This window comes from Pholcus phalangioides, unplaced genomic scaffold, assembly GCF_987345545.1.
Source record: "Pholcus phalangioides strain wild (caught in Gottingen) unplaced genomic scaffold, Ppha-v1.0 ptg000004l_1, whole genome shotgun sequence".
Classification (NCBI taxonomy): domain Eukaryota; kingdom Metazoa; phylum Arthropoda; class Arachnida; order Araneae; family Pholcidae; genus Pholcus; species Pholcus phalangioides.
In genome coordinates, this window is record NW_028301597.1 from 48189277 (window position 1) to 48217220 (window position 27944).

General features: G+C 38.2%; 1 protein-coding gene across 2 annotated transcripts in view; it reads left to right on the forward strand.

The window, feature by feature from the left end:
• The first annotated feature begins 254 nt into the window (after positions 1-254).
• The window catches only part of LOC149087759 (O-acyltransferase like protein-like), a 60238-nt gene continuing 32548 nt past the window's right edge, over positions 255-27944 (forward strand). For both annotated transcript variants that reach the window (XM_089231659.1, XM_089231660.1), the window contains exons 1-3: positions 255-672; positions 21476-21642; positions 25670-25769. In XM_089231659.1, coding sequence (XP_089087785.1) covers positions 375-672; positions 21476-21642; positions 25670-25769 — 565 coding nt within the window. In that variant the 5' untranslated portion in view covers positions 255-374. The remainder of the gene's footprint in view (positions 673-21475; positions 21643-25669; positions 25770-27944) is intronic.

Genomic DNA, 27944 nt, shown 5'->3' on the forward strand with positions numbered 1-27944 from the left:
GCGCGGAAACGTCGTAGTCACCCAACTATCCCCTTTTTTTGTTAAGCGTAACTTTCAATCTCACGTTGGTTAGATGGTGGGGAAGGGAGACGCCGTGATGTACGCACCTTCCTTATTTATTTATTTTTATGTTTTGTAATCCACCCATTGGCATCTCCATCATCATCCATAATATGTTTTCATCCCACCCCTTAAACTGACACGAAGCTACGCGATTGATTAAAAAGAATAGAACCCCCCCCCCCCCCCCTCCACGCGAAGGTATTTAAAATACGGGACCGGCGGAGATAGAGCGACAGACAGTGTCCGCGTGTGTTGAACCACCGTCATCTCATCTTTGGTGCAGATTTTGGTCCCTTGTAAAGTAAGAAGCAATGAAATTTCTAGTCTTCGGTTCCCGGCCATCGCTGGTACTGACTACGACGATTATAGTCGTCGTTGTAAATTGCTTGGGTTTTTGCGATGGAAGGAACCACGATCACGATGGGATCGATAGTAATGGCGATGACGGTGATCCAGTCGAGAGATTCACGTCGACGGTTTATCAATTCTTGAAGAGAGTCGTGTATGAACTCAGGAACGGCGACGGTGGTGCCGGTGACCAGAGATGCCGGTCGGACGTCGATGAAGTCGTTCAGGAAGCCGGTCTTGGACACGAGTGGGCCATGAGAAGTAAGTAAACGTTTTGTTTTGCGGGTCTAGGGATCGGGTTTAATATGTTCACGATCAGGGCTGCTTGGGGGCTCCCGTGGCAATGAGAACTGGTGATCGGTTCTCTGATGCGCTTCAAAATTGGATCAGATTTTTTTTTTGAAGTAGGGGATCGTAGCTGTGTGTCTGATCTGCTTTAGAACTGGATCGAGTTTTTCTTTTCCATGAATAAAGATCATAGCTCTTATTCACTTCAGAACTGAATCACGTTTTTTTTCATAAGTAGTGATCATAGTTCTAATTGGTTGCATAACTAGATTAGATAACTTTTTACATAGAGGATCGTAGCTCTGCCCGATTCTCTTCAGAACTGGATCAAGTTGTTTTTATTAACCCTAGAACTCTAGCTCTACTTCTCAGAAACGTAGACATATAGGCAGTTAACATGCAGTTTTTATCAGTTTTTATTTTAGTCAGCATTCAGTAGAGATCGTAATAGGGGTTTTTTTTTGGGGGGGGGGGGGGTTCAGGGTTCATGAAATTACATTCTAGGGGGATAGGATTCCATTCTTTTTTATTTAAATTCTAGATATCAGTTATCTTCACTGCTCGCGATCACACAATTTTGTAGGAGAAAAACCTCAAAAGTGCTCGGTACTTATACAGCTCAATTTCATACTTGGGAGGTATTTGCTGTTGGATTTCTCAAACTAAATTACTTCAAACAAGTTGCATTTAAAAACCGAGATTGTGTTGGTTGACAGATGGGTATTCACCTTCTCAGGATAGGCCTGGACAGTATTTGGACACGATAAAGATTGGAAAGCCTACTGCTGAATTCAAAGGGGAGAACAAAAAATATGCCATGAAATCGTCAGTAGATAGTTAACCGATTTTATAGTTAGTGCATAAAATATGAATTTTCAAAAAGAGGTCTGTGAACACTAAGGAGGTTTCTAACAGTTTTCATAGGATGCGTTTTGGAACAGAGAAGAAATTAGAATAAAAATAGCGAACAGTTATGGTCTAGCGCATGTGGGGCGGGGGTCCTTAGTTCTTCTGGGTTATTTCCTCTAATTAGTTGTAGTTGAAAAAAATCGCCTCATTGTAGTGATTCCCCATTGATGGCCCGTAAATCTCTAGGGGTCTTCAAGAGCTTGCTTTTACGGAAGGTCCAACGAGCTGTGTATCTGAACGAAGCACAAAGTAGAATGGAAATATAGCAAGCGGCTGTGCATAAGCAAGTGTTTTTTTGGCTCATTGCTTAACCAGGAGGGTCTTCGAATAACTTCTACTTGGATTAATTTCAATATAATTGTTGTAGTTAAAGATTAAAAATACTGAAAAAAGAATTATGAGTTTTCGTTAATTTTATTTTTCATGGAATTTTTTGAGGAAAATCGATTCGATAGCCGTCAGAATTACCAAAATTCCTCACAATAAGAGGATAACGTCAAAATAAATACTCATTATTATTAATCCTATCGTATTGATACAGCCACAGAATCAATATTTAATGATCAGTTATCATATGAAGTCGCGTACGTATAATAATTACATATCAAGTAAGAGAGTGCAAAACCCTGAGGTACCCCCATGTAGAAGAAATCAGTATAAGAGAAGCAATTGTTATTTAATTATTAAAATTGTTATCAACGTCCCTGAACAGATCACGTTAGGAAAACGTTTAAAAATACATATCTAATTTTTTTTCTGGATTTTTAACATTTTAAATGACTTTTAAAAAGTATTTTAATTACTACAATATATAGAATTTTAATTATCACAATATAATTTTTCAATTTACTTGATTATTACAGAATAACGCAAAATGTAGACCAAAACGAACTATAAACATAGAATTGGAAGAAAAAAAAGTAGATACAATTTGTCAGTTCAAAAGTAAAAAGAAGAAAATCAGAAACGAAAGTGAAAGTCGAGTTTATTAAGAAGGAGAGAAAGAATAGATAAGAAAAGAAAGAAAGACAGACAAACGTGACTTCTCTTTCCGCGGTCATCGTTCGCCAAAGTCCGACTGACCTTTTCCTACTGGTGACCTCTCGGATCGGGGTCAGTAGTGTGCGTTGTGTATACTGTGTGTAAATAAGGTCCGTTTGATGGTCGTTGCCTCCTTAAACAAGTCGATCGATTCCTCAAACTATTGGTTAGAAAACTTTTGCCGTTGGATTACGTCAAAAATTATTAGAGGTTGACGCAATAGCCTCAAAATTACTAATTAGTATGGCAACCAACTCACCATAATTCGTCATTTTTTATTACACTATTGATTTTTCAAGTATACATATACGCTCGATTAATATGAATTCATTGACTGAAGGAATGTTTTTTTGAAGTCCCTTTTTGATTGTATAACAGCTGGATAGTCTTTTTTCGTAGCTTTGTCTGAACACCTTCCTGACAAGAAGCAAATCACTCTGGATCAAGTTTTTCTTATACCCCAGATATGGGATCTTAGTTTTGTCTCTTAGCACTTCTAACTATGAATGGAATCTAATGATTGAATATTTGAGCCGTTGTAGGTCTATTGCTCTCTGTGGCGAGACTTGCGTGGAGATTGGCTGCGAGGTTTTTTTTAAGTAGGAGAGTCGCGTAGGCTCTGTCTGATTCGCTTCAGAAAGGGATGAATTTTTTCTCTAAGTAGCGATCACTTCAGAACCGGATCAAGTTTTTTTTTTCTTAACCACTTTACGACCAAGGACGTAATATTGCGTCCAAACGCCAGTGGAATAAATTCAAACGAGTTCGTTTTTTTCTTTTCTCCTCATGATCGTGAGGCTGTTGTAACCCAATGAAACAAAGTTTTACCTCCGTTTATTTTCATACTCCCATTAGTGATTTTTTTCCCACATATGATGCATCCTTCTACTATATGCATGTAAGAGCGAAATAAAAGTTAGGGTGAGGGTAAAAAAATAAATCTGTACTTCGCACCTGCTCTCTTATCCACTTATCTATTACACTGTTTTTCTTTCATTTGTTTTTTTCCCCCATTTTCTAACGTGTGGTTATGCTACCATATTTATCGCCGATTCCTGGAATAGAGATCATACGAATTTCTTGCCAATAGCTTGTAAGCGAAGGGATTATGCAAGTATCGTAGCTCTGTCCTATTCGCTTCAGAATTGGATCGCGCTTTTCCCGAATAGCGACCGTAACTCTGTCCGATTCACGTGAGAACTGGATCAAGTTTATTTTCATGATTAGAGGGGGGTCGTAGCTCTTCCTCTTCCCGATTCTCTTCAGAACCGGATCAAGTTTTTAGTAGCTCTGTCCGGTTGGCTTTAGATATTGACTAAGCTTATACTGCATTTTGGGGATAGTAGCTGCGTCTGATTTACTTCAGAAAACCAAAGAATTAGTAGTCGCATGTTTTCAGCCTATGGTGTGTATTTAAATAATAATAAATAAATAAATATTATGTGGCAACACGGAGGAAGTTGAAAGTCTATTGAGGTGTTTAGTCTGGTTCTTTATCGTATCCGGTGTATTCTGGACATCTGAGCAGGGTGTTCGTTCACACAACACAGAAGTTGAATTTTAGACCTGTTATTATTTTTTTTTCATCTAATGTATGAATATTCATGGAGTATATGGAAGTGGTACTTCACTTGAAACAGCAGTTCGATCAATTTAGAAGTAGATGGCGATGGAATATATGTGGGAAACGAACGAAATCAAAAATTGACTACTGGAAACTTAGCAGCTAAAAATTCCACAATACTGCAAATACCTGGATAAAAAAAGCCTTCAAATGTAAGGGAAAGATCTGCAGTTGCGTATAAAAAACGTTAATAATTTTTACACGTGGCGTTGGAAGTTTACGTTCGATCGATATCAACGATTCAGTGTGATTCGTTTATAGAATTCAACAACGACAGAAGAGGAAAGAAAAGCGAACGTGCATATTAAATAGCTCGTTTTTGGTTGAAAGAGAGCTCGTAAAAACTGTGCCAAGGACAAAACTAGTTTCTTTCAAAGCAGATATGATAGTTAACGGCGAGTTGAAGGTCATTTTTTAGTTGTTGCTGAAGGGATGCAGATGACGTTAGGGCGGGTTATTATGTTGCGTCGTGGACAAGAAGCGGCTTTTTATTCATGCATACGCTATATTATGATGCAGATGGGGTGGGTGATGATGATCATATATTTGCGATCTTAAAGTTTGAGTTGGTGAAAGAAAAAAAAAAAAGAACGAGCCACACGATTGGCTGACGAGTCGTGGCGAGTTAAGAAAAAAAAAATGCTGTATTTATGTAATAAATATCTCTGCATTCTTTCGGACGGAATTTCTGGATACACCTATGAAATTGTTACCAAACAGATTGACTAATGAGAATTAGTTTCAACTAAACGAACTCGTACAAGGATATGAAGATTTAACTGTTTCCCCCCTGAAATGTCGGTTTGATTCGCCTCTTAGAATTGGATCAAGTTTCTTTTTCCCTAAGTAGGGATCGTAGCTCTGATTTGCTTCAGAACTGGATCAAGTTTTTCTTTCTTAGGCCGGGATTGCACTACAAAAGTTTTGTAAACGTGCTTTTATAAAACTAGAAAAATGCAATCAATAAATAGATCGATCGATTAGTTTATTGGTTGTATTTTTCAAGTTTTATAAAAGCACTTTTTTACAAAACTTTTACAGTGTAATCCCGGCCTTAAGTAGGGATAATAGCTCTGTCCAATCCGCTTCCGAACTGGATCAAGTTTTTCCCCCGTCCTAAATAAGGGGGTTGCAAGCTCTGGCCGAGATTCGCTTCAGAACTTTATTGAGTTTTCTTTTTCTTGAGTAGGTATAGTAGCTCTCTATGATTTGCTTTAGAAATGGGTCAAGTTTTTCTTTCTTAAATAGGGATAATAGCTCCGTCCAATCCACCCAAGGCCATAGCAAGTGGGGGAGGGACCTGAGGGTTCCACTCTCCCCGAAATGTTAGAAAATTGCTGATTTTTTTATGAAATAACATGGTTAATTCTTTTGTTCTGTCGCTTTAGTCACCCCTTCCCCCGAAACATCAGTTATCTCCCTCCACAAGAAATTTAACACAACAGCCAGTTTTGCGTATATCTTGAACAGTGGCTTTCTTGCCCTCAGATCCTATGGCTAAATCCCATGTAAACTCTGGTCAATTCTAACCACTCTTAGTAGGTTTACATCAATTCATTCGAGCTGAATGAAGTCATCAATTCATTCGAGCTGAATGAATTGATCTACATCTCGAAAAAATTCGGTGCGATTCTAGAACATACCGAAAAACAGTTTCTGTGCATAAGGCAGGCGTAGTTTTCATTTGAATATTGTGAGAGAATTTTAATTAAAATTGTAAATTGATGTATTTAATGTTATTTCTGTTAACTTGAAAGATAAGAAGCAATAACTGAAAAAGAAGAGATGAAATAATGGAAAAATTATAAGGTCATATTTTTACATTTTTAGGTCATAAAAATCCGAGCCCCTAGTGATTATGATTCCTAACGATGTTCTCTACCTTCCCTCCAAGTTTGTACGTGGAGTTCCGGGGCACCCAGTAGGTGTTTCAAAGTATACGTTCGGGAATGAGTACATCAAAAAAAAAACCCCTAGCTCTCACGGTTACGGTTACAGCAAAACAATTTCGAAAAATTCAAATAACAACACTCCGTTTTTTGCATCGAAAAGTGATCGGTGGTGTAAAGAAACAGTAAATGGCGTTAGAACGATACCCGTAGCATGATAAACACCTTCGCTAAGTGCAGACAAAGAAACAAGTAGAAACAACCAATGCAGATTGTATTGTTACAGCAGGAAGTGCCCCACCGAGGTGATTATAGCGCTCTCCATCCCTTTGGTGAGATCTTTCTGTGCGCCTTTCACCGGCGTTCATGGTGCTACAAGTGCCGTTCCAAAGCCATTCATGGTTTTCCACTAGGGCGATCACTTTGCAATGTACGAGTATAAAAGTGAGTGTTGCTAATAGAATGTTTCGAAATTTCGTTGCTGTAACCGTAACCGCAAAAGTTAGGCTCTTTGTATTTCTCTTCATTCTCGAGCGCATACTTTTGAAACGCCTATACTATCTCGAACTTCATTCGGATTCGTTGATTTTTGCTGCTGCCAGGGTTCTCGTATACCAGCAAAGCTATTTTATGACTACCCTGTATATTGATCATCAGGGTTTACGAGATAGATGCCTTTCAGTCTTCCTTGCGATACATCACAGAAACTCAGAAGGCACCTGATGCTTTCACTTCCAATACGGAAGACAGTTGGCAGCGCTTTCCGAACACAAAACACGCATATAGCTCTAACATAAATACTTTAGCATCACACATATACAGACAACTCAACACTTTTCGGCATGCATAAATTCGTTTTTTATTCTCCAGAGGAATGTTTATGAAGTTTGTGTACGTAGCACTCGCGTCCCTTATTGTGGGACCATGGTCTTATTCATGGAGATTTCCTTACCTCAGCTGTGAATGACTCCATTGCAAACAGAACCCATCCGACCTGATAACAGGACCGATGTCACAAATTCTAACGCCCAGTTCAGCTCTTCCTCACTCCATGTTTAAGCAGTTATTTCAAGACTAGAAATCAGTTTGCTATTTTTCTACAGAGCATTTACGACCATTTTTTTCCCCCTGCCGCAGCTAAAGATCGACCAGAAAATAATTAATGAATAAATTCCTTTGCTGAATATAAACGAGGTGTGCCATAACCTTTCGGCCTTCATATAACCACCAATCCAATTTTTTGAACGAGTGCCAAAAAATGTGTTTTCTTCTGAGTCGCATTCGGCACGATGAACCTCAGCCATTTTTTGAAGGTGAGCAGCAAATCGCGGTATCGAGAACAAAGAAAGGGTCAATATACAAGAGCTTTAACGAATGTCCGCTCGTCCGTCCGTTCCCCGACTTGGAATTTCCTGGTCCGTTGCCAAAAATCCAGACGTGACACGGCTCGCCAAAAGACAAAAACGAAAAAACAAGCGTGTGGCCTCCATGAGAATGGGGTAAGGAACCCCTATGGGGTGCGCTCTTTATTCTTTTTTTTTACCCGTTCGCTCTTGAAAAACCAACTTGTGGCCGTTGCATAAAAGAGTCTGGTTTCGAAGGTCACTGCGTCTGGTTTAGGCGGAGCCGGTCGTCTCCGGTGCCATCCTGATCGGTGACACCGGCAGTTGCTGAACCATGGTAATCACACTACCAACATGTTCATTTTTCTTACTTTGAGAAAATGGCTCTCATCCCAACCTTTCCTTCCTCCCCATCTTTTCACCAGAGGAATGAATGCCCTTCGCCATGAACCGAAGGGCACTCGAAAACAATTTCTGGAGAATCTGAAAAATTTATTAGTGGGTAAATGGCCTAGAACATCCGTTGAGGAGCACGAGACATGCAGAGAGTGAGATGTGACTCTCATCAAAGTCATTGGTGGTTCGCTAGGGAAAAGCTTGAGCAGTCTCAAATGGTCTTCGAAGAAAAGCCTGAGCAGTCTCAAATGGTCTTCGAAGAAAAGCCTGAGCAATCTCAAAAATGGTATCTTAACCGTTTCGTCAACAAGCTGTTGGCGATAAATTTGAATGATCGGTATTAGACGTATGGGGGATAAATACGGTAGCCTTGTGCGCATTAAAAAAAATGGAAGAAAGGAAGAGAAAGAAAGAAAAACAAGTGATAAGAGTGGGGGAGGAACAGTACAGACAGTAGATAATTAGATAAGGGAGTCACAGAGAGATAAGAGATGCAAAGTACCTTGCTTTCCCACCCTCACCTATATGTGTTCTTTTTCTCACTTCCATGTACAGTATATAATAGAAGGACACTTCCGGCACAACTCACTAGGTAGTAAATTGCCCATGGCGATAGACCTGAGTTGTGCTCGGCTTAAAAAAAAAAGTCTTGAAAATGGTCTTCAAAAATCTTCAGCCCTCGAAAGGGTCTCAAATTTGAATTAAAAAAAAAAAACAACTACAGCACTAGGTCTCTAAATCACCTCCTGGTGCAACTGACGAAAAAATGAAAAATGTCTCCAAATCAGATACAAAAAATGAATAAGTTGTCTCAGTCGTTCATTTCTGTGCAGCAAATTCTTGAAATTTCGTCTCGTGTGAAAGAAAATAAAAGGAAAATGTTCTTGAACTGAAAAAACGGCAATATGGCCCTTTCTCCTCTTTTTGTGCATCCACTTCTTATTAACCCTTAACTCAGCGTTTCTCAAGCTATGGTCCGTGACGATGGCATCGGTGGTCCGTAGACAGGGCTCGATTATTCAATTTTAACATGATGAAAAATTATTCAGTCGTTGTAGTTTATATTAGTAGCATCCATATGGGTTCAAATAAAAATTTTACCTTCATACTTAGGTTCACCAAGTAATTGGTGAATTACTTGGTGCATTCTCCTTATCGAAGGAGAATGCGGGAAATTGCGATTTCATACACGAGATATCACTAATTGTAGCTAAAAAAGGCAATTTACGACGATACTGCTAAAATGGGTGAAATGTGGAGGAAATAAAGGGCTGCTACAAGAAATGTATTTGACGGAAAAAGAAAAACATTCAAATAAGTAGATGACCATATTTCATTCAGAAAAAAAGGAGCTCTGAAATCTTAAAAACGGTAAAATACTGGACCTCGCCAGTCGTCACCAGAACGTTAGCTTACGTCGGTAAAATCCCCAAAATCGCTGTTAAAATCACTGAAAAATTGAAGAAAAACGTATAACTTCACAAATATGCGAGATGAAGTTTTGTATTCATAGCTATAATTACCATAGTAAGTTAGTTAAAGTGATGTTTATTCACGATTTTAACAAACATTACAAATTCAAATAAGCATCATTGAAAAAACGGGATAAATATACAGTAAAAAAAAATACGGATAAATGTACAAAAAATTTCGGAACTAAAATGCTGGAATGTCTCGTAATACGGGTCACAAGGGTCCGTCGAATTGTTTGAAAATTTTTCTGGTTCTTGGGTTCAGGAAGGTTGGGAAACGCTGACCTAAATGATTGGTGGTTTATACGTGTCTTCATTAAGTTCGTCTTTTAATCAAAGTGGTATTCTTTTCGCGATGAGTAAATGAACTAACAATGGTACCATCGGATCATATTCAAATAGAGTGTAACAAAAAAATTGAAAGAAAAAGAGGCCATAAACGAGGAAGTGACATCAATGAGAAATGATAAAAACGATTTCTTCGAAAGGAAAAACGAGTTGTTTGTGGTGACAAAAAGCCAAGAAACGGTCAAGTTCAGCAACAGCAATAATAAAATAAAGAATAAGACTTTCGTTGTAAGCTCTAATTTCTTCTAGGCTAGCATAAAAAACAACAATCTTAGTGAAAATGCGATTCTTGGTATAATGGCATGTTTTTCAGAAAAGACGCCGCCTTCATAGGAGTTGTCATCTACAGTTGAACAATCATACACATATTTTGAATTTTGATTCATGTCGTGAAATAGCAATCCTTCTTCCGTAATACAGTCAAATCTCGAATGTGCAGAGGCCGACAAAAGACTTCGAGTTACCGTTAGTTCGACTTATCGGAATTCTCGATTTCAGAGTGGGGTGGGCGGGGGGAGAGATTCATACAAATATCGTATTTAGTAACTTAGTAACACAGGTCTAACTACTGGAGATGACTAAATGAAACAAGATAAGTTATTCTAATTTAATCATATTTACTTATTGAATGAGAATATTTTGAAATAAAACTAGACGTACGTACTATATTATGGAAACAGGCGCATACACGCTACCCGTATAAATAAAACGAATTATAAATAAAGCGTAAATGAGTGTTTGTGGTGGGGCCAGCCCAGTTGACCCGGCCAATATCCGGAATTTCGGGCTTTTGCCGGCCCCCATATATTCATTTCTATATCTGTCCCTATGATTCGGGGCCATAGCCGAGTTAACCATAATGGTTATGGTTAGCTATAGCATCCCTAACGATCAAAGGAATCTGAATATCGATATCTTATTGATCCATATATAGGGATGTCTAGGGGATCGATATATAGCGGCCGGCTAAAGACCAAATTTCGGACGTTGGCCGCGTCAACTGGACTAGCCCCGTCGTGAATTGGCTAACTTCGGGCTTTGGCAGTAACATGTATAAAGTATAATAAGTGTATATCTTCAAAAAAAAATGCAGTGATTTTTAACTCGCTCTTTTTTTTGTGTCCTTCTGTCGTGAGAAAGCCATTCACTTTTTTGCGAGCAGATAATTTAATCCTTTAAATGAATGCTAAATTATATTGCTAAATGTTAAAACGTATTTCAAGTCAGGGAAAAAACTAAACACAAGCATCGAGCAATCAGGGGTGCCACAGTGACCACCGCAGTGGCCGCGAGCAACATGTCGAAAACGCCTGCACCAGAGGAATGTTCCGCTCCCACCTATCGCATAACGACTGGACAAGAATTTCACAACCTCGAATCCAACATTTTCCCAAATTTCAAATAAAAAAGATATGCGTTCCGTATATCGTCGTCGGATCGATTTCCTGATAGTGAGACAAGGAAGTGAACCTTAACTAAGAAGTGAAAGACCTCACATTGCATAGAAGCAATGTCTGTTTACCAACGAACGGGAGAGCGATGCATATTTTACGAGACTACTACGTAAATACGCACGTATATATAATGTTTGCTCATCTGGTTTGAGATTCACAAAAAAATGAGGACGCAGTCCCCACCTATATAAGGTCCTTTTAGTTAGCTTTGCACCTTGCGTAGTACATATATTGGTGCCTGCCTGATCTAACTTTATAAGTGTGTTGTGTGCGTGCTGTGTTTCTCTCTATTTTCTCACTTTCTTTGGGCAAACTTTTTATGGCCTACACAAGGCAAGTTATAAAATCAAGTCGTTGACTCTCTTCCGGGTACGTAAGTGCATTATGTAATAAGTGAGGGCTCGAAAAAAATCCTGCTCCATTTCCGTGTCCGAGAAAAAAGAGCAGTTCGTCCACCCCGGGAGATAATTTCTCTCTCCTTATTCTGCAGCTGAATTCGCTGAATACATAAATATACAAACACTCGCATCTGATGCCACCTCCGAAAGAGATTATTAATAATCCCCAAATGAGAGTAAATTGAAATCTACTTATTTTTGCTTTTCAGCGGATTTAGACGAATAGGGATACGGCATCAGCTGGAGTTGGCTTATTTTATTTGCGATATATTCAGCTCTCTCTCTCTATTCAAAGAAGAACGTAAATATAAAAGATGGAAGGGAAATATGTATACAATAAGTATGTATTACTAGATAATTGGGCAGACTTTTACATGGGAAATGGTTGATCAAGATTTAAAACAGAAAGAATAGAGCTGCGACCCACCCTTTGAGTAGAACTTCGAGAAAGCTACTACCCACATAACCAAAAACTTTTGGTGTAGTTCTGCAGGCAGTCGGACAGACCCACGCAATGGCAAACTCTGCAGGAAGTTCTGCAAATGGTGACAGACCCACATAACGGAACTTTATGAACTTCTGCAGCAAATCGGAGACTCTGGAGAACTCATAGTGAAGTTCTGCAGACAATTGGACGGACCCACACAACAGAAAACTTTTTATGAGGTTCTGCAGACAATCGAACCGACCCACATGACGGGAAAACTGTTGGTAAAGTTCTGCAGATAGTCGTCGGAAAGACCCGCATAACGAAACCTGCAACAAATCGGGACAAACCGCCATAACGGGAAACTCTCGGTGAAGGCATGCAGCAAATCGGACAGACCCACACTACGAAAACTCTTGATGAGGTTCTGCAGCAAATGAAATGGAGTTGCATTGTTGTTACTACAAGCTACTACTTCACCAAACACCAATTCTGGCCATATTGCTATTTACTGCCATTAATGAGATGGGTTGGCAATTAAGGCGCTATCTATCGGTGGTCATCTCAAGCTCGTTAGGGAAAAAATATCTATATCCGTCCTCGGGTTTGAACCTGGGATCGTGACGACAACCTTCACGGTGGTGGACGAGCATCTTACCACCACGCCACTGAGGCACTTTGTTGCTACAAGCTAGCTCGCAACCTAAATTGAGCTACCATGCATTTTTAAATGCTGAAGATCATGCTGCATATTCCTTTGTGCTGCACGAAGAGAGGGATAAAAATTCTGTCCTGTAAATGAATCAATTTTACGCAGAGGCTGCCCTCAATCGATCAATCAAAAAAAAAAGAAGCTAATTTGTCATTTCTTTCCATGAAACCGAGAGAAATTTGTTCCCCAATGTTGAATAAAAATTAGTCGAGATATCGGTCATTGAAATGCTTGATTATTTTTAAGCGCTAAAAGTCTGAAAAAAACCGTAAAACTAATGAAAAGAATCAAGAATTTGAATCCTCGGTATCGTAACGAATTTTTATCCAAATGTTACGAGATAAATATCTTTCGATACAATAGAGGTTCAAATTGTACTATTTGACGGGACGGTACAAAAATTTTAATTTTTGTTTATATATCTATATATAGTCGTATCCCGTTTTAACGAATATCGTTATAGCGAAAAAAATCTCGTTTTAACGAACACCTTTCTAATTCTCCAGATAAGTTTTTATATAAACAATGGAAGAACCTTTGAATTCCTTTATAATGAAATTTCGTTATAACGATGTGATTTCTCCGATTTCTTGGAGTTCGTTATAACAGGATTTGACTGTGTATATATATATGTGCGTGTGTGTGTTACGGTAAATGTGATAAATTGGTTATTATGCATACTTAAAAATCGTCTTGGTAAGTTTGATAAATTTATCAGTTTTTACCGGTGATTATGCATAATGCCCAAGTGTCGTTGGTAAATTTGATAAATAATGGAAATTTATTGCTTTCATCTGTGATTATGTATAATACCCCAGTGTAATTGGTGAATTTGATAACTATCAAAAAAATTCCAAATGATTCTAGTATGTGTTATGAATATAGGAAGACCCCGATATAATGATAACAAATTTTAAGATCGTACCTCGATATAATGATTACAAATTTTAAGATCGTACCTCGATATAATGATAACAAATTTTAAGATCGTACCTCGATATAATAATACAATACATACATGAGCGAATTATCATGTGCAGTATATCATATAGTACGATTTACCATTTTTACCAACGACACGACAGTCTGGTATTATGCATAATCACCGGTAGAAGTGCTAATTTTTTAGTACTTATCAAATTTACCAACGACGCTTGGGTACTATGCATAATCGCCGGTAAAAGAGATTAATTTAGGGGAAATTTATCAAACTTACCAAAAGCTTGGTAAGTGTGTATAATAACCGGTTATTATGCATAATTACCGCATTTATTACATTTGCCGAAACATATATACAGTATATAAATACAATCCCCAATATTTTCATCGAAGAGAAATGAATGATTTCTTCCTTTTTTGGCTGATAATTTTTTTTTGATGTACTGTACTCGTATTCATAGGCGTACGCAGAATTTTCTCGGGGGGGGGGGGGGGTCAGATTTTTTCCTGCAAAATAACACTATAATTTTGGCTCGGGTTGGGGGGGGGTTAGAACCCCCAAGCCCCCCTTGCGTACGCCAATACTCATATTACTTTAATTTCATAATCAACAATGGAACTTTTATTCCTTTCGGACCGTGGTCGTGAAAACACTCTGTATAATGTAAATATAAATATATAATGCATAATCTTTTCGTCCGTAACCGATTTCACAATTGTTGCGGTTCATCACAATTGATGGTTAAGCTTTGTTTTTTTTTACTTCTTTGTCGACACGGATGAAATCGTTGTCGGAGTCTTAATTCGGAAACATTATGTAACAATTTGTGAACTCTCAGCGAATGTGGGTTAAGGAGAGATTTTTCTATGAAAAGGAAGTCAGAGAGAGCGGATGAACTTTCACATACGCGTACACACACACCACATAAGAAGAAAACTCACGTTAACCGAATGACGTAACACCCGATACAGGTCAGTCGACCGACATTCGCATTAACGAAGCGAATAAATGATGACCGTTTATATGAAGATGGCCAGCCTTGACACCTGATATTGTTCATATAGGACATCAACATAGGCTTTTGTTTTTCTCACATACACAGGGATGGTCAAATTCCCCTTGTTTAACCCACTTTTAAAAATTACACGATCAAATATCTTATAAAAAAATAATACAAAAGAAACGTACTAGATGCGTTTTGTCGTTATAAATTTTGTACAAAAAAATGGTGTCATCCTTTTTCATTTCTTTGACCTTGCCATCAATGGTATTTCAAAGACGATTTCCTATTTTGCAGCCATCATTGAATAACAATGTTTTATGTATACCCAATGAGAGTGTTATCAAGATATGTTCTTCCACTGATCCATAGAAAATGGGAATCTGGATCAATGATTAATAATCTCGCGAATAGATCATTCTCACGTGTCCTTTGTGGATTCGGTAAATAAGGTTTTAACAATTCATGAAATGTTATAATGAGTGTCTGTTATGTATATAGCTGAATCTGAATGCGCAAGCTAACGGGATAGACTCATAAAAGAATGGTTTTAACATAGTTTTGATATACATGCCTATGCTAATATAAAAAAAGCGTATCCATAAACACAAGCGTGACTGAATTTTTAATTGGAAACCATAACTCGTGTGGGGGGGGGGGGGGATTAAAGTCATTTTAATGAAACGTTTATTACAAGTATTGGAAAAAAATTCAAAGAAAAGTGAATAAGAATTGAAAAAAAAGTAAGGCTGGTATTACACTATAAAATTTTGATAAAATCCCTTTTATAAAACTTGAAAAATCTAACCAATAAGGTTATTGGTTACATTCTAGAAAATGCAACCGGTGACCTTATTGGCTGCATTTTTAAAGTTTTATAAAAGGACTTTTACCAAACTTTTATAGTGTAATACCGGCCTTAGTAGCTCTCTCCCCCCTTTCATCAATTCCTAGTGATTTCAAAGAAAAGTTTTAAAATTTCAATTTTCAAAGTTGTACCAACAATTTTTTTTTAGCTATTAATTGTGATTTTGACACATGATTTCGCTCCGAATGCGTACAAAAGTATATTTTATGTATTTATTAAATAGTGAAGTTGTGAATTTTTTAGAACCACTTCTTTTTCGAGAAAAATTACGAATCAAGAGAATTATGAATGAGAATTATCCCTTTCGTCTGAGAGAATTACTTTGCACAGAAATTGCAAAACTGCTCTTATTTTTATTCTGGAAACGCCAAGTGAATTTTTTTTTTCAATGGCAAAATCACCGTTTTTATTGGTCGAATTCATATCCTGATGAAAACTGTCCCATGACAACGATCACGGACGTCATCTACTTGTGAAAAAAAAAACAACTTAATGCAGTTCTGAAGTGATTTAGGGCCGTATTCACCGGTTAAATTGTAGTCACAATTTTTTCGATAAGAAATCAACATAGATTGGTTGAAAACCTGAATTTAACCAATCCGTGTCGATCTCTTATCAAAAACATTGTGACTAGTTTAAACCACGTCTGTGAATATCGCCCTTAGAAGTACAATCCCCTTGTATGTAGAAATGTCCTCTCCACTTGTTAATACCGTCAAACGTGTCTTTAACGTAACCTGTATTAAGCGGAAACCTATCTTCAACGGAAAGGGGAAAAAATCATTGTCCCATGATTTCAATGCCAAAATATACACCAAAAAACCTGGATTAAACGGAACCTGTCTAGAGCGGTCGCCCTGGCAGCGAAAATTTTAGGTGATGACAAAAATATTGTTATAAAATCATCGAATTTTACAGTGGTGGGGCGCAAAATCATGTTGCTCTTTCCTCACAAAATTTTCTAGTTACGGCCCTGATGCTGAGGATTACATTAACATTGGCGATAATGTACAAACCGAACCTGACACGACAGACATTGACACCCTGATTCAAAATTTTTGAAGAAGTTAAAATGAACGTAAATCTCGTTATTTTAGAAGAAAAACAGTGTAGGTCGGGGTTTTTTATACAGATAATGTCAATACTATTAAATACAGTTTTTATAATTAGACTAATTATTTCTTTATTTTACCTACATCAAAATTGTTTACTTCATCTTGATTAATTTATTTTTATTTTATTTCAATCGCACACGACATCGTTACACAATTGAACCTTTATTAAGCGGAAAAACCAGTGTTCAACGGGAAAAAAATCTCGGTCCCTTGCGATTCCGTTGAAAACAGGTTTTACTGTACAAAAGATTCCTCGAAAGACTGGTTATTTTTGGAGATTATGATTACAAGGAAGAAAATTTACCTTTGCTTCCACGGGGACATTGAACCCCCGGTCTCTCGTTTGCCTGATGAGTGCTCTACCAACAAAGCTATGGAAACAGAATATTTCCCCCTTAGAGTGTGTATATATATAATATATATATATATATATATATGTGTTGAAAGGCTCCGTACATGGACGATGGCAGCAATCAACTAATAGCTCGTGAATGACATAGACTACCAGATGGTGTCATGTATGTAGAAATGTCCTCTCTACTTGTTAATACAAGATTCCTCGAAAGACTGGTTATTTTTGAAGATGATGATTACAAGGAAGAAATTGTTTATCTCTGGAGAAATATTCTGTTTCCATAGCTTAGTTGGTAGAGCACTCGTCTGGCAAACGCGGAACCGGGGGTTGGGCAGAGATGAATTTTCTTCCTTGTAATCATCATCTCCAAAAATAACCAGTCTTTAGAGGAATCTTGTATACGATCCCCTTTTTAAGGAAAAAAAAAGCTCTTGATCCAGTTCTGAAGTGAATTGGACAGAGCTACAACCATCGAACTTGTATTACTGGAGGGAGGGAGGAGCCGCCCTCAAGTTTCAAGACACAGTTTGAAGTGGTGTTTGAAAGAATGTTCCTAATCTCTATGACAAAATTGCCTGCCCCTTTCTATCACATAGTGCAGTCAGCGCTGTTTCAGTTTTCTTTGGGTTTTTTTCCCCACCCAACCTAATAAACGGTCCTCGCGCATTTATAGGCGAAGAAAGGGGCTACGTGATCAAGGACGGCAAATTTGAGGAATGGCTGGTCAAGAAAATTAGATTATAATGGGAAAACGGTGCAAAATCGTAAATCTGCCTCTGCCTAGAGTGCGAGGGACATGTTGGAGCGCGACCATAAGAGTAATCTAGAGCCGTGGTTCTCAACGTTTGGAAACCCGTTCTTTTTGTGAATGAAAGTTACGGTTATATACACACTACTACTGTAATGGGAAATAAATGAAAAATTGAAACGGAGGATCACTCACACATGTGACACAAGCGTAACCTCGAAAATGTGTGCGAGCATGTGAGGGACAAAATGAGTGACCCAGTGAGCGGAAAGAGTGGAGTAAAGAGCGAGGTGCAAAATTAGTGAGTGACCTACACAGTGTGCGAGCACAGGAGTGACCTAGAGAATGGGTAAGTATGGGTGTGACCTAGAAAGTCTGTAAGTATAAGAATGACCTAGAGAGTGAGGAACCACGTTAGTGACCTCAAAAGTGACCTAGGGAGTGTGCAAAGAAGAGGGCAACCACAAGATAACATAGCACTGTCATAGTAAGTGTGCAAGCATATCAGCTTGCACAAGAGCGACCAAGACAGCGTGTAAGCATGTGAGTGACCTAGGGAGAGAAGGGCCAGGTCAGTGAGTAATTGAAAGCGTGATTCAGAGAGTGAGGAGCTAGGTTAGTGAGTGACCTGTAGAATGTGAGAGAGTGTGAGCAACCAAAGGATTTGCCTAGAAGACGAGTTGCCAGGCCAGTCGGTGATTGAAAGTATAACCTACAGGGAGAGTTGCCAGGCTATTGAGTAATTGGAAGAATGTCCTAAAGAGTGAGTTGCCAGGTCAGTGATTGCAATATAGCGATATGGCCAGAGTTGATGATTGGTGAAGTAGGTCAGTGATTGAAAGAATGACCTAGAGGATGAGAGGCTACTTCAGTGAGTGACCTAGAGAATGTGAGAGCGACCAAACGAATGACTCAGAGACAGGGACATATTTACTTGGTGGGACTAAGCGGGCTATAGCCAAGGGTGGCTAATTTCAGGAATGAATGGTTAAGAAAACTATACCAGAATGGGTAAAGGACTGCAAAACAAGTATAGCCTGAAGCCGGCAAAACCATAAACCCGCCTCTGCTCGCGACGCGAAAATGGTTGGGGGGGGGGGGGGTTGGCATTTGTGTAACACCAACCCATTCGGCTAACAGCTGGTCAAATTTACCGAATAAGATCCTAGGTTGTGATACTAAAAAAAAAAAAAAATCCTGTCAATGTAGTTTTTTGTTGATGGCTGCCTTCCAAGGTTTATGGTTTCAATTATTTTCACGAAGTGAATTTAATGTCAGAGGGTTTTTGAGACGTCCGGTCACAGCCTTGAAAAAGTTCATCCAGATTCTCAAGAAGTTATCTCAGCACGTACCACGCGCAATAATAACCATCATAATCATTATTATAAGACTTTTTTTTTTCGAAACCCCCCCCCCCCCCAAAAAAAAAAAAGTGGATTCCAGTAGATGCTTTTCGAGGTTCGGGGAGGAATTAGCAAGGCTATATCTCAGTTGAAAAATAACTGGTTACTAACCTCTCTCACACCAAAAAAGAAAAATTCAATGACCTCACTAGAGTTATTTCAGTAAAAACTAACTTAACCTTACGAGAGCCTCTTCTTTATATCTCTTATTGTAGAAAAATTTTCAAATAAAAACTTGTTTTGTTTATATAGTTAGGAGAAAAAAAAAATTGAACTGTCCTTGGACATTTCGGTACAATGCTCGAAAAGATGTCCTTGGCCACCGGATGGGGAAAAAAAATGATTGTAATGGGGATAAAGGGGGTAACACATGGTCACCCATAATCTTCAGAAAGGGGGTTTTTATGTGACAAGCACACACACACACACATATGTGTGGTCCAATAACCCGGCCGAATGAATGACCGATCGGCCTTGGACCGAGATGGGATTTTTGAACCTCCTTGTACTATTTTTACCGAGATCTTTAAGATCGATATATAACGTGTGTCGAGGATCTTTAACTTCAAATTTTTATTTTATTTTAGCTAGTCTCTCTTATCGTTTGTCTGGAAGTTAGTCTTCTAGAAATCTCGGTGTGATGATGACTGGTGGTGGTTGGGATGTGCGGCACGTGCCGCGGGTACTTACTTACTTCCTAAAGATTGAAGGTTGAATGGCCACCCAGTTTGAGAACTCTCTCTCTCTCTCTCCCTTTTCTTTACTGATGTTGATGAACCCGTCTTTTGTTTGAGGAAAGGTAACAGAGAGAAGAGATGAAATACTTGTCTAACGGACGTCGTTGTCCATACCGTAAAAAGAAAGAAAGAAAGAAAGAAAGAAAAGGCCTTTTTTTTCTTGTTCTTTCTAGAATTCTAGACGGTTTCGCATCATAAATTCCGATCCCGTGTCTTTCAAATAGTTTCTTTTTACGGGGTTATTGTATCACCTCTGAATCGCGGCCTTCACTTATCCTCGAGTTTTAGTTACTTGGACACACACTCTCAGGTTTTGATAATAGATTTTATAAGAACTTAATTTATGATTTAAGACTATTGCTAAAAAAATTTAGGGGGGTGGGGTGTGAAAAGCTTAAATAAACATTTTATTTTTACGTTGGATGTGTGGCATACCAATGTGTCTTCCAAGAGCCAAAATAAATGGAAAATTTATCTGTTCTGTAAAGTACGGGACAATTCGACGAGTCTAATTGTGTCTGCCTCCGCAACATCCGCAGCTGATGGTGTCTGCCAAGGTGTCATTCGCAGCTGATGGTGTCTGCCGAGGTGTCATTCACAGCTGATGGTGTCTTCCTCGGATTCATTCATAGCTGACGATGTCAGCCTGTGCTCTATTCACTGCTGAACAAGTCTGCCTCTTTTTCATTTGTGGCTGGAGACATCACCTTCGCTTCATTTGTAGCTAGCGTTGGCTTTACTTGCCGCTGATGGTGTCCCTTCGGCTGCATTCGTAGCTGAGAATATCTGCCTAGGCTTTATTCTCAGCTGAAGATGTCTGCCTCTGCTTATGTGTGGATACAGAGGAGGGAGGGCGCGATGAGAGCAATCGCCCCTACCAAGGGTCAAAAACGAGGGAAAATTTATGTGTCCCTTAAAATACGGGAAGATTCAACGAACCTAAACAATAAATCATCCCTCATCGCCCTAGATCCGTGCCTATTCTAGAATCAGCGAATTAAGTTTGGCGAAGGGAAAAAAAACCACCGATTCTTGCGGTTAAACCGTTTTACCCGCATTTAATGCTGTTTTTTTTCCCCAACTTTCCTCCGTTTTTTTCGAATTCGAATATTGCACTTAGAAACGTGGAATTTTTTTAAGTTGGCGTCAGGAGAGACAGGGCTACAATTTTCTGATTGGGCTTTCAACCGGATTCATTTTTGTGAGGCCCCCGGGCTGTGCCCATGCGTTAAGACGCCACTGTAGCAGACTCGGTCTCTCACTCTCTAGGTCAATTCCACGCTTACATACTATCTAGGTTTAGGTCATTCCCATGCTCACACACTTTCTAGTTCACTCTTTTGGTCATTCACTGATCTGGTCTCTCTCACGTGATGGTCATGTGAACCCAGGTTGAGAACCACCGATGTAGACACCATCAATAGTCCTCTCATGAATGACTGCTAAAAACTATCAGACTGTGGCACCCCGAGTACACAATAATTTTCTGATAATTTATAAAATAATTGAGTAAATTTATATATATTTTGTTTATGACAAAATTTGTATGGCAATTTATTTATTTATATATATGTTTCTGTGCTTTATTCCCAAACAGTTTTCGACTCGATGGGGAAACCTGGAAGCGGGATCTTGAATGGAGGAGTCAATTTCCCAGGATATTTCTCGGAATGCGTTCAGGGCAAGAACGAAGTCGGAAACGTCAATGGCAAGTATTGCCTGACTCGAGTCAATTTCCAACGTCATCAAGTCGAGCCCGAACAGGTAAACAAGCTCTAATGCGTATATGCTCAGTCCATGGCCCGCGGGCCAAATATTTGCAGAAAGACCTCAAGCCTATATTTGCAGAAATGAACTAAGCGACACATTACCAGATCACTTAAGTGACCTGCAATGCAGTTCCACATCACTTGAGTTGCTCGTGGCTCTAATCAATTAAGTTACCCGTGACACAGTTCTAGAACACTTAAGTGGCCCACAACGCATTTACAGATCACATAAGTGGCATGGGACTCTGTTCCAGATCACATAAGTGGCATGGGACTCTGTTCCAGAGCACTTAAGTGGCCTTCGGTACATTTTCACTTCAATTAAGTGACCCGCAGCAAATTTACCGAACACTCAAGTGACCTGGAGCAAATCTACAGATCAGATCACTTAAATGATCCGCGGTACATCTCCACAGATCAGATCACTTAAATGATCCGCGGTACATCTCCACAGATCAGATCACTTAAATGATCCGCGGTACATCTCCACATCACTTATATGGTCCGCAGCACATTCTCAGATTACTCAAGTGACTCGCAGCACATTTTATCACTCAAGTAACCTGGGACGCTGTTCCAGAACACCTAAGTGGACTGTGGCCGCTTAGTTAAGTTGTCCATGGCACATTCCCAGATCACTTGAGCAGCCTGTGGCACATTTGCAAATCAATAAAGTGGCCCGCACTCTCTAAAAGGTTGAGCACCTTTGCTTTATTTTAATGCTACTCTTCAAGGGTGAAATCATCGTCTTCAAAACTTTTATTTATTTTAATCACATTTCCCGAGAATTCTCGAGATCATGTATTTCTTATTTAGTGTTAGTGAAATATTCAAGAGAAACCAGCTCTCTCTCTACACCCAGGTCTGAATTTTTGCGCAATATCTTTGATTTTCTAATGAATTTATAGTGTTAAAAACTGAAGAAAAATCCCTGGCTAAAATTACATCTCTTATCTTTTGTGGGTGGGAATCTTCAGAGATTGTGAGAGAACCTTCACACCTGAGCCAAAGAAACCGTTATTATTAAACTTATTAAAAACAATGCGTTTTGATTGATTTATGTTTATTGTATGCAAATTTGGACCGATATCTTCACCAGGATCATTTGAGTTAGGTATACATATGTACCTCAGGTTTTGGAAACACAGAATCATTAAAATACCATTTAAACCAGGACTGGACAAATCCCAGGCGCCATGGTGACTAAAAAATCGGCGTTGGCGTCTAAAATTTTCTATGTGATCGCTAAATCAGTGTCTAAGAAAGAGAAATTTTCTGATTTCATAATCAATGACATGGAAAAGGGGTCGTCAAGTCTAGGGAAAGTCGAAAATGCAATATTTAGAATTGTTTTTCTTGGGGATAAACTACGCTTGGCTCCTAAGAAATTTGTCTGGCGCATAAATTTGTTTTCAGATTTGTTAAGCCCCGATTTAAACCCATCAAAAACCATTAAAAATGAGGTACACGTGTGTGCACCTCTGGAGCGAATAGTCGAATTTTCTTAATTCGAATCTCAAGGGGGCGCAGCAAAAAGTATCCAATTCATCAATATAGGATGACTACTCTTTCATAAAAATATCGAAAACTCTTGATAATTATCAAAAATGTACATTGAATGCTATCACTTACTTTGCTAATTTTCTCTTCGTTAAAACTAGGGTTTGTATAAAACGTAAAGGAAATCACGCGAAAATTATTTCATTTATAAATTTGTAATTTTATTTTTGATGCTCTTGAACATTGCACAAAATCTTCAAGTTGATTTAGAGAATTAAAAAGACGCGACTTTCGCGAACGACCTTGTTATTCGTAACATGTCCGTAGTTTCTGAAAGTAACAGTTGAACATCGATTATCCAAATACCGATCAACCGGAACCGTTCCAAGTTCACAAATTCACTGCCTTGAGATGATTATGAAGTGGTTAGAACAACAAGAAGAAGAATGTGGTGCTGTCCAATTGCTTAAAACGTTTGCGAGATTTAGCGGTAAAAAAACGAGTGTCTCGGCTCTGAAGCAAAAGAGAATTTTGGACTTCTTTTACTAAATTGTAGGCCTATTTTAATGGCCATTTTGAACTTGTCAAACTAGGCTAGTAAGGTATTTGTATTATTTGTAAGACGCGTGATACAAAATATATGAAGTTTTGTGTTTGATATCACTGTTTTTTCCGATATCCCCACTCGATACCCAATCGATACCCAGTCCCCAATCGTTTCGAATAATCGATGCTCTACTGTGTGTGTAGTGGAATATAGAATTCTGTTATTTTCCTAGATTAGTTTTCTACTTCTTCGTGAGAATATTCACGGTGACTTTATTCGCAATATTCACATCCGTAAGTTAACCACAATTTCTTTCAGAGTTAAACAAGCGTATTAACCTCGTTGGGACAAAGTGGAAAATGTTACATTGATATTCCAAAAACACTAACAAGCAATATTACTAGGAAGACATGACTCTTCAACACATTTTATCAGAAAAGTGACTGGAATTTCGGCACCCCAGCTTTTGAAAATTCTGTCTTAGTAGGGAACTACCACAGAGACACACAAACGTGCTTCCTGAGCAGTAGCGTTTTCATCTGCAGTTGGTAGGTGTTAATGAAGTCATCCAAAATTCGGTAAAACACCAGCTAAAGCGGGAATCACCAGTGTATGAAAGTGGTACTATAATCATTGCTGCCTAGAACCCACAAGAAAAAAATGGAGTTGATTTTTTTAATTTTTTTAATTTTTTTTATTTTTTCATGTTTAAATGTAGGCTACACACGTTATATTCTGGAGAACATCAGGAAACCAAGGAATAAAGAAAAGACTGAGTAAAAGTTAGCTTGGAATTTGAGAAAAAAATTTTGCAAATGACATCCGAATCAAACTTCGAATTACCCAAAATATGAGGGAAAAAATCGAATTAAACAAGTAATTTGAACATTATAATGAATAGAAAACTCCAATATTTGAATTAGCCAAGTTCGCGTGTACTTACTTAATAGCGGGGACAATCTCTCTGGAAACTTATCCTGTTGCTCAAGTAATTTCATTCGACAGAGATTATCTTTAATTCTAACTTTAACCTATACAGGTGGTCCTAAATTGTTTGCACAGCTGATGTGACCGTTGACTTCAGAGAAACACACTTTCAATTACAAAAACATTTTCAAATGACGCGCAGTTACTTAAAACTTCAAAATTTGATTGAAGGGTCAATACGTAGAAAGAAAGATAATAACTTTTTATACAATCCCCGTCTACCAAAACCTCCAATTACAGTAGAGATCTGGATCTTGCTTTGAAAAGTCATTTGAAAAAAATTCATATTTTTAAATCCAATATTTATCGCGCTATTAAATACATAAAATCATTGTTTTGGCAACTTATAGCTGTGTTCGTAAGTTTTAATTGGCTCAAAAGTTGCAAAATTTTCAGAGACTGTATCCAAATAGAATGAACTCAACCATTTTATTTTATTCTTTCACATTAAATAGATATTGCGTTTTTTGACAATCACAGAATTTTTACACCTTTGAATTTAATTTACGTTTCGCAATTTGTAAACCACACCCTCAATCATTGGTTGCAGATGCTGAAAACTTCAAAGTCAAATACCTTCGTAAATATTGCATTTAAAGGAGCAATTTCTTTGTAAATAACTTCTCACAGCCGCATTTACATTTCACTAATTGGAAGTTTTAGCACACAAGGTATACATTGAATTTAATTCAATATTTTGTACGCGGTTAATTTTTCTATTTTTTATGTGTACGACCCCCTTGGGAAATTTAAGACATTTTGAGCGACCGCACGTCATTCAAAAAACTTTTCGTAATGGAAAGAATGTTTCCAAAGGCAAACGGTTGTGGAGACATCAGCTGTTGTGCAAACAATTTGGGACAGCCTGTCGAGCATTGAGTTTACAATAAAGAACGTGCTTTAGTGTGGTGTATCACGGGGGTGCTTTGGAAATTTCGAATAGTATTTCATTTCATGATTTTTGCGTAATTAATATTTCTCTTCGCAGAATCAATCGACATACGATCACCGACTATGGGATTTTTCCGTCGGCTTCTGCGTGCCTTCGAGCTGCAATCAGCATGAAATCAACAAGGCTGCTCAGTCTGGTAACATTTTTTTATTCGTGTTTTTTTGTCTTGTGTTTTACATGCATGCATTAGAACAGTAGTTCTCAACCGGTCGTGCCCGCACCCTCAAGAGTGCGGCAAAGCATTTTGGGGGGGGGGGGGATCGAGAGGAAAAAAACCAAAACATGCTGAAGGAAACAGATATATTCTGAATTTTATTTCTTTCCGAGGTAAACTCGAAAAGAGAAGTTATCTGGTCTCCGCTGGGACCCGAGCCCTATCTATCTACCTATCTCTATCTTTACTATATATCTCTACCGTCCTACCTGGGAGGGGGGAGGGAGCTTTGCTGAGAATCTATTAATGCCTCTACTTCAGCACCTCACGCCACAGTGCGTGAAATAAGAAAGGCAGGGTCGTGTCTCCTGTGGGGTAGATGGTAGCATGCTTGTGCCCGGAATGCAAGAAGGCCTGGGTTTGAGTTCCGGCGGAGGGCAGATGAATTTTTCTTTCCGAGGTTACCTCGGCATAAAATTCAGAAAATATCTGTTTTTCTTGATATATTGGGATATGAAAAAGCAGTCTATCTCTATAATGTGCTGACTTATTCAGGAAAGTTGAAATGATGAGAAATATTGAATTTTTAAATTCTTTTAGAAATATATAAAGCATTACTAACATATCGACATTGAAATGTGTCGCGGAATTCACTGCAAAAGTTTCTTTTTCGGCGAGCGATTGTACTTAATTTTCATTTCGATTGAGGAAAAAAATACCAATTAATATTCAAAATTATTTTTCGGTGTATTCAAATTCGTAGCCCGTGTTAATAGCATGCTGCGCGCGCATACATTTTATACTGTCGTGAGTATGACTCAGAGAACGTCAAAAAGTTCAGTCAAGTATCAAACAAACATGTATGTATTGTTGTTTTTGCTGGTATTAATAAGTGAAAAAAACCCCAGTAATTCATTGAATCTTTTTCTCCAAAGTTTTGAATTTTTAAAAAAAATAATACCTTTTTTAGTTTAATTTTTGAATTAATGTTTGAAAAAAAAGAAACCCGAAACTAACTATATAAAGCATAGCCAAAAAAATAAAAATAATAATTCAATAACACTGTTTGTAAAAGAATTTGTAAAAATTAATTAATGGATAATTATGTAACTAATTACAAAAAATGTCTGTCACAAATTACATATCGGTTTTGAATACAACGCATAATAATCTATTCAAAATACCCTGTGTAGAAATACATCAATTTCTTTTTTTTTGTTTTTGTTTCAACCCCTTCTCCTTGGCCCGGTTGAGTCCAAACTGCATCAAGTTGTCATTTTTTTGAATGAGAATTTGTCTCAATTTTCATTTCATTTCATACTGTACACACCCCAGGCTCTATCGACTATTGTCAATTTTAGCCGTTGCACCATATGAGGGGCTGGACGGTGTCGGGTGCTTTATCATGATATATAAGTTACATATGTGCACATCTGTTCCGAAAAGAGTGTCGCTTCATACGTCTTAGGACGAGGTTTATATTAGGTACAGTTGTATATGTACTGGAAGGGCTTTCAACTGTCAAAGTCACGAACCTCAAGAGTGAACGCAGTGTTCGCCAATACGCATCTAAATGCGTGGTTCACGCATCAAAATTCGATTTTACTCCTTCAAATTTAATTGAGAAATCAAAATACTCCTTCACACAAATTAGCAGTTATTTTCTTTTAATAGAGTTATTTTCGTATATCATATCAGATTTTTTTTGTGCAGCATATCAATCAAAAAACTGGCACCAATTTTAATCAAAGAACTATAACAGTTGTGTTTTTATACGATAGGATAGTGATAGGAACCGAGAGACACCCAGGCTCTGTCACACTCAGTGATATAAGCACATTGTCCCTGGGGACTCGGGTGCCTCCGGGGAAACCTAACCATTTATTGATCTTGAGAAAGATATATTACATACATGGGCAGGTGCCATTACGCACCTCGCCAGTAAACAAGTATAAAATTTGTAATCGAAAAATGGTGATTCTGTAAATAAATCACAATTGTAAATCACAGGTTATAAATCTCATAATAATCGTCATAATCGTGAATAGTTCTTGATAAAATTTGATCTGCTTCTCTTCAGGGATTTTCATTGGATCAGTAACTATCACATCAATGAAAGCTGTCAATCTACTGCTGGGTTGATCTAATCGCTGCACC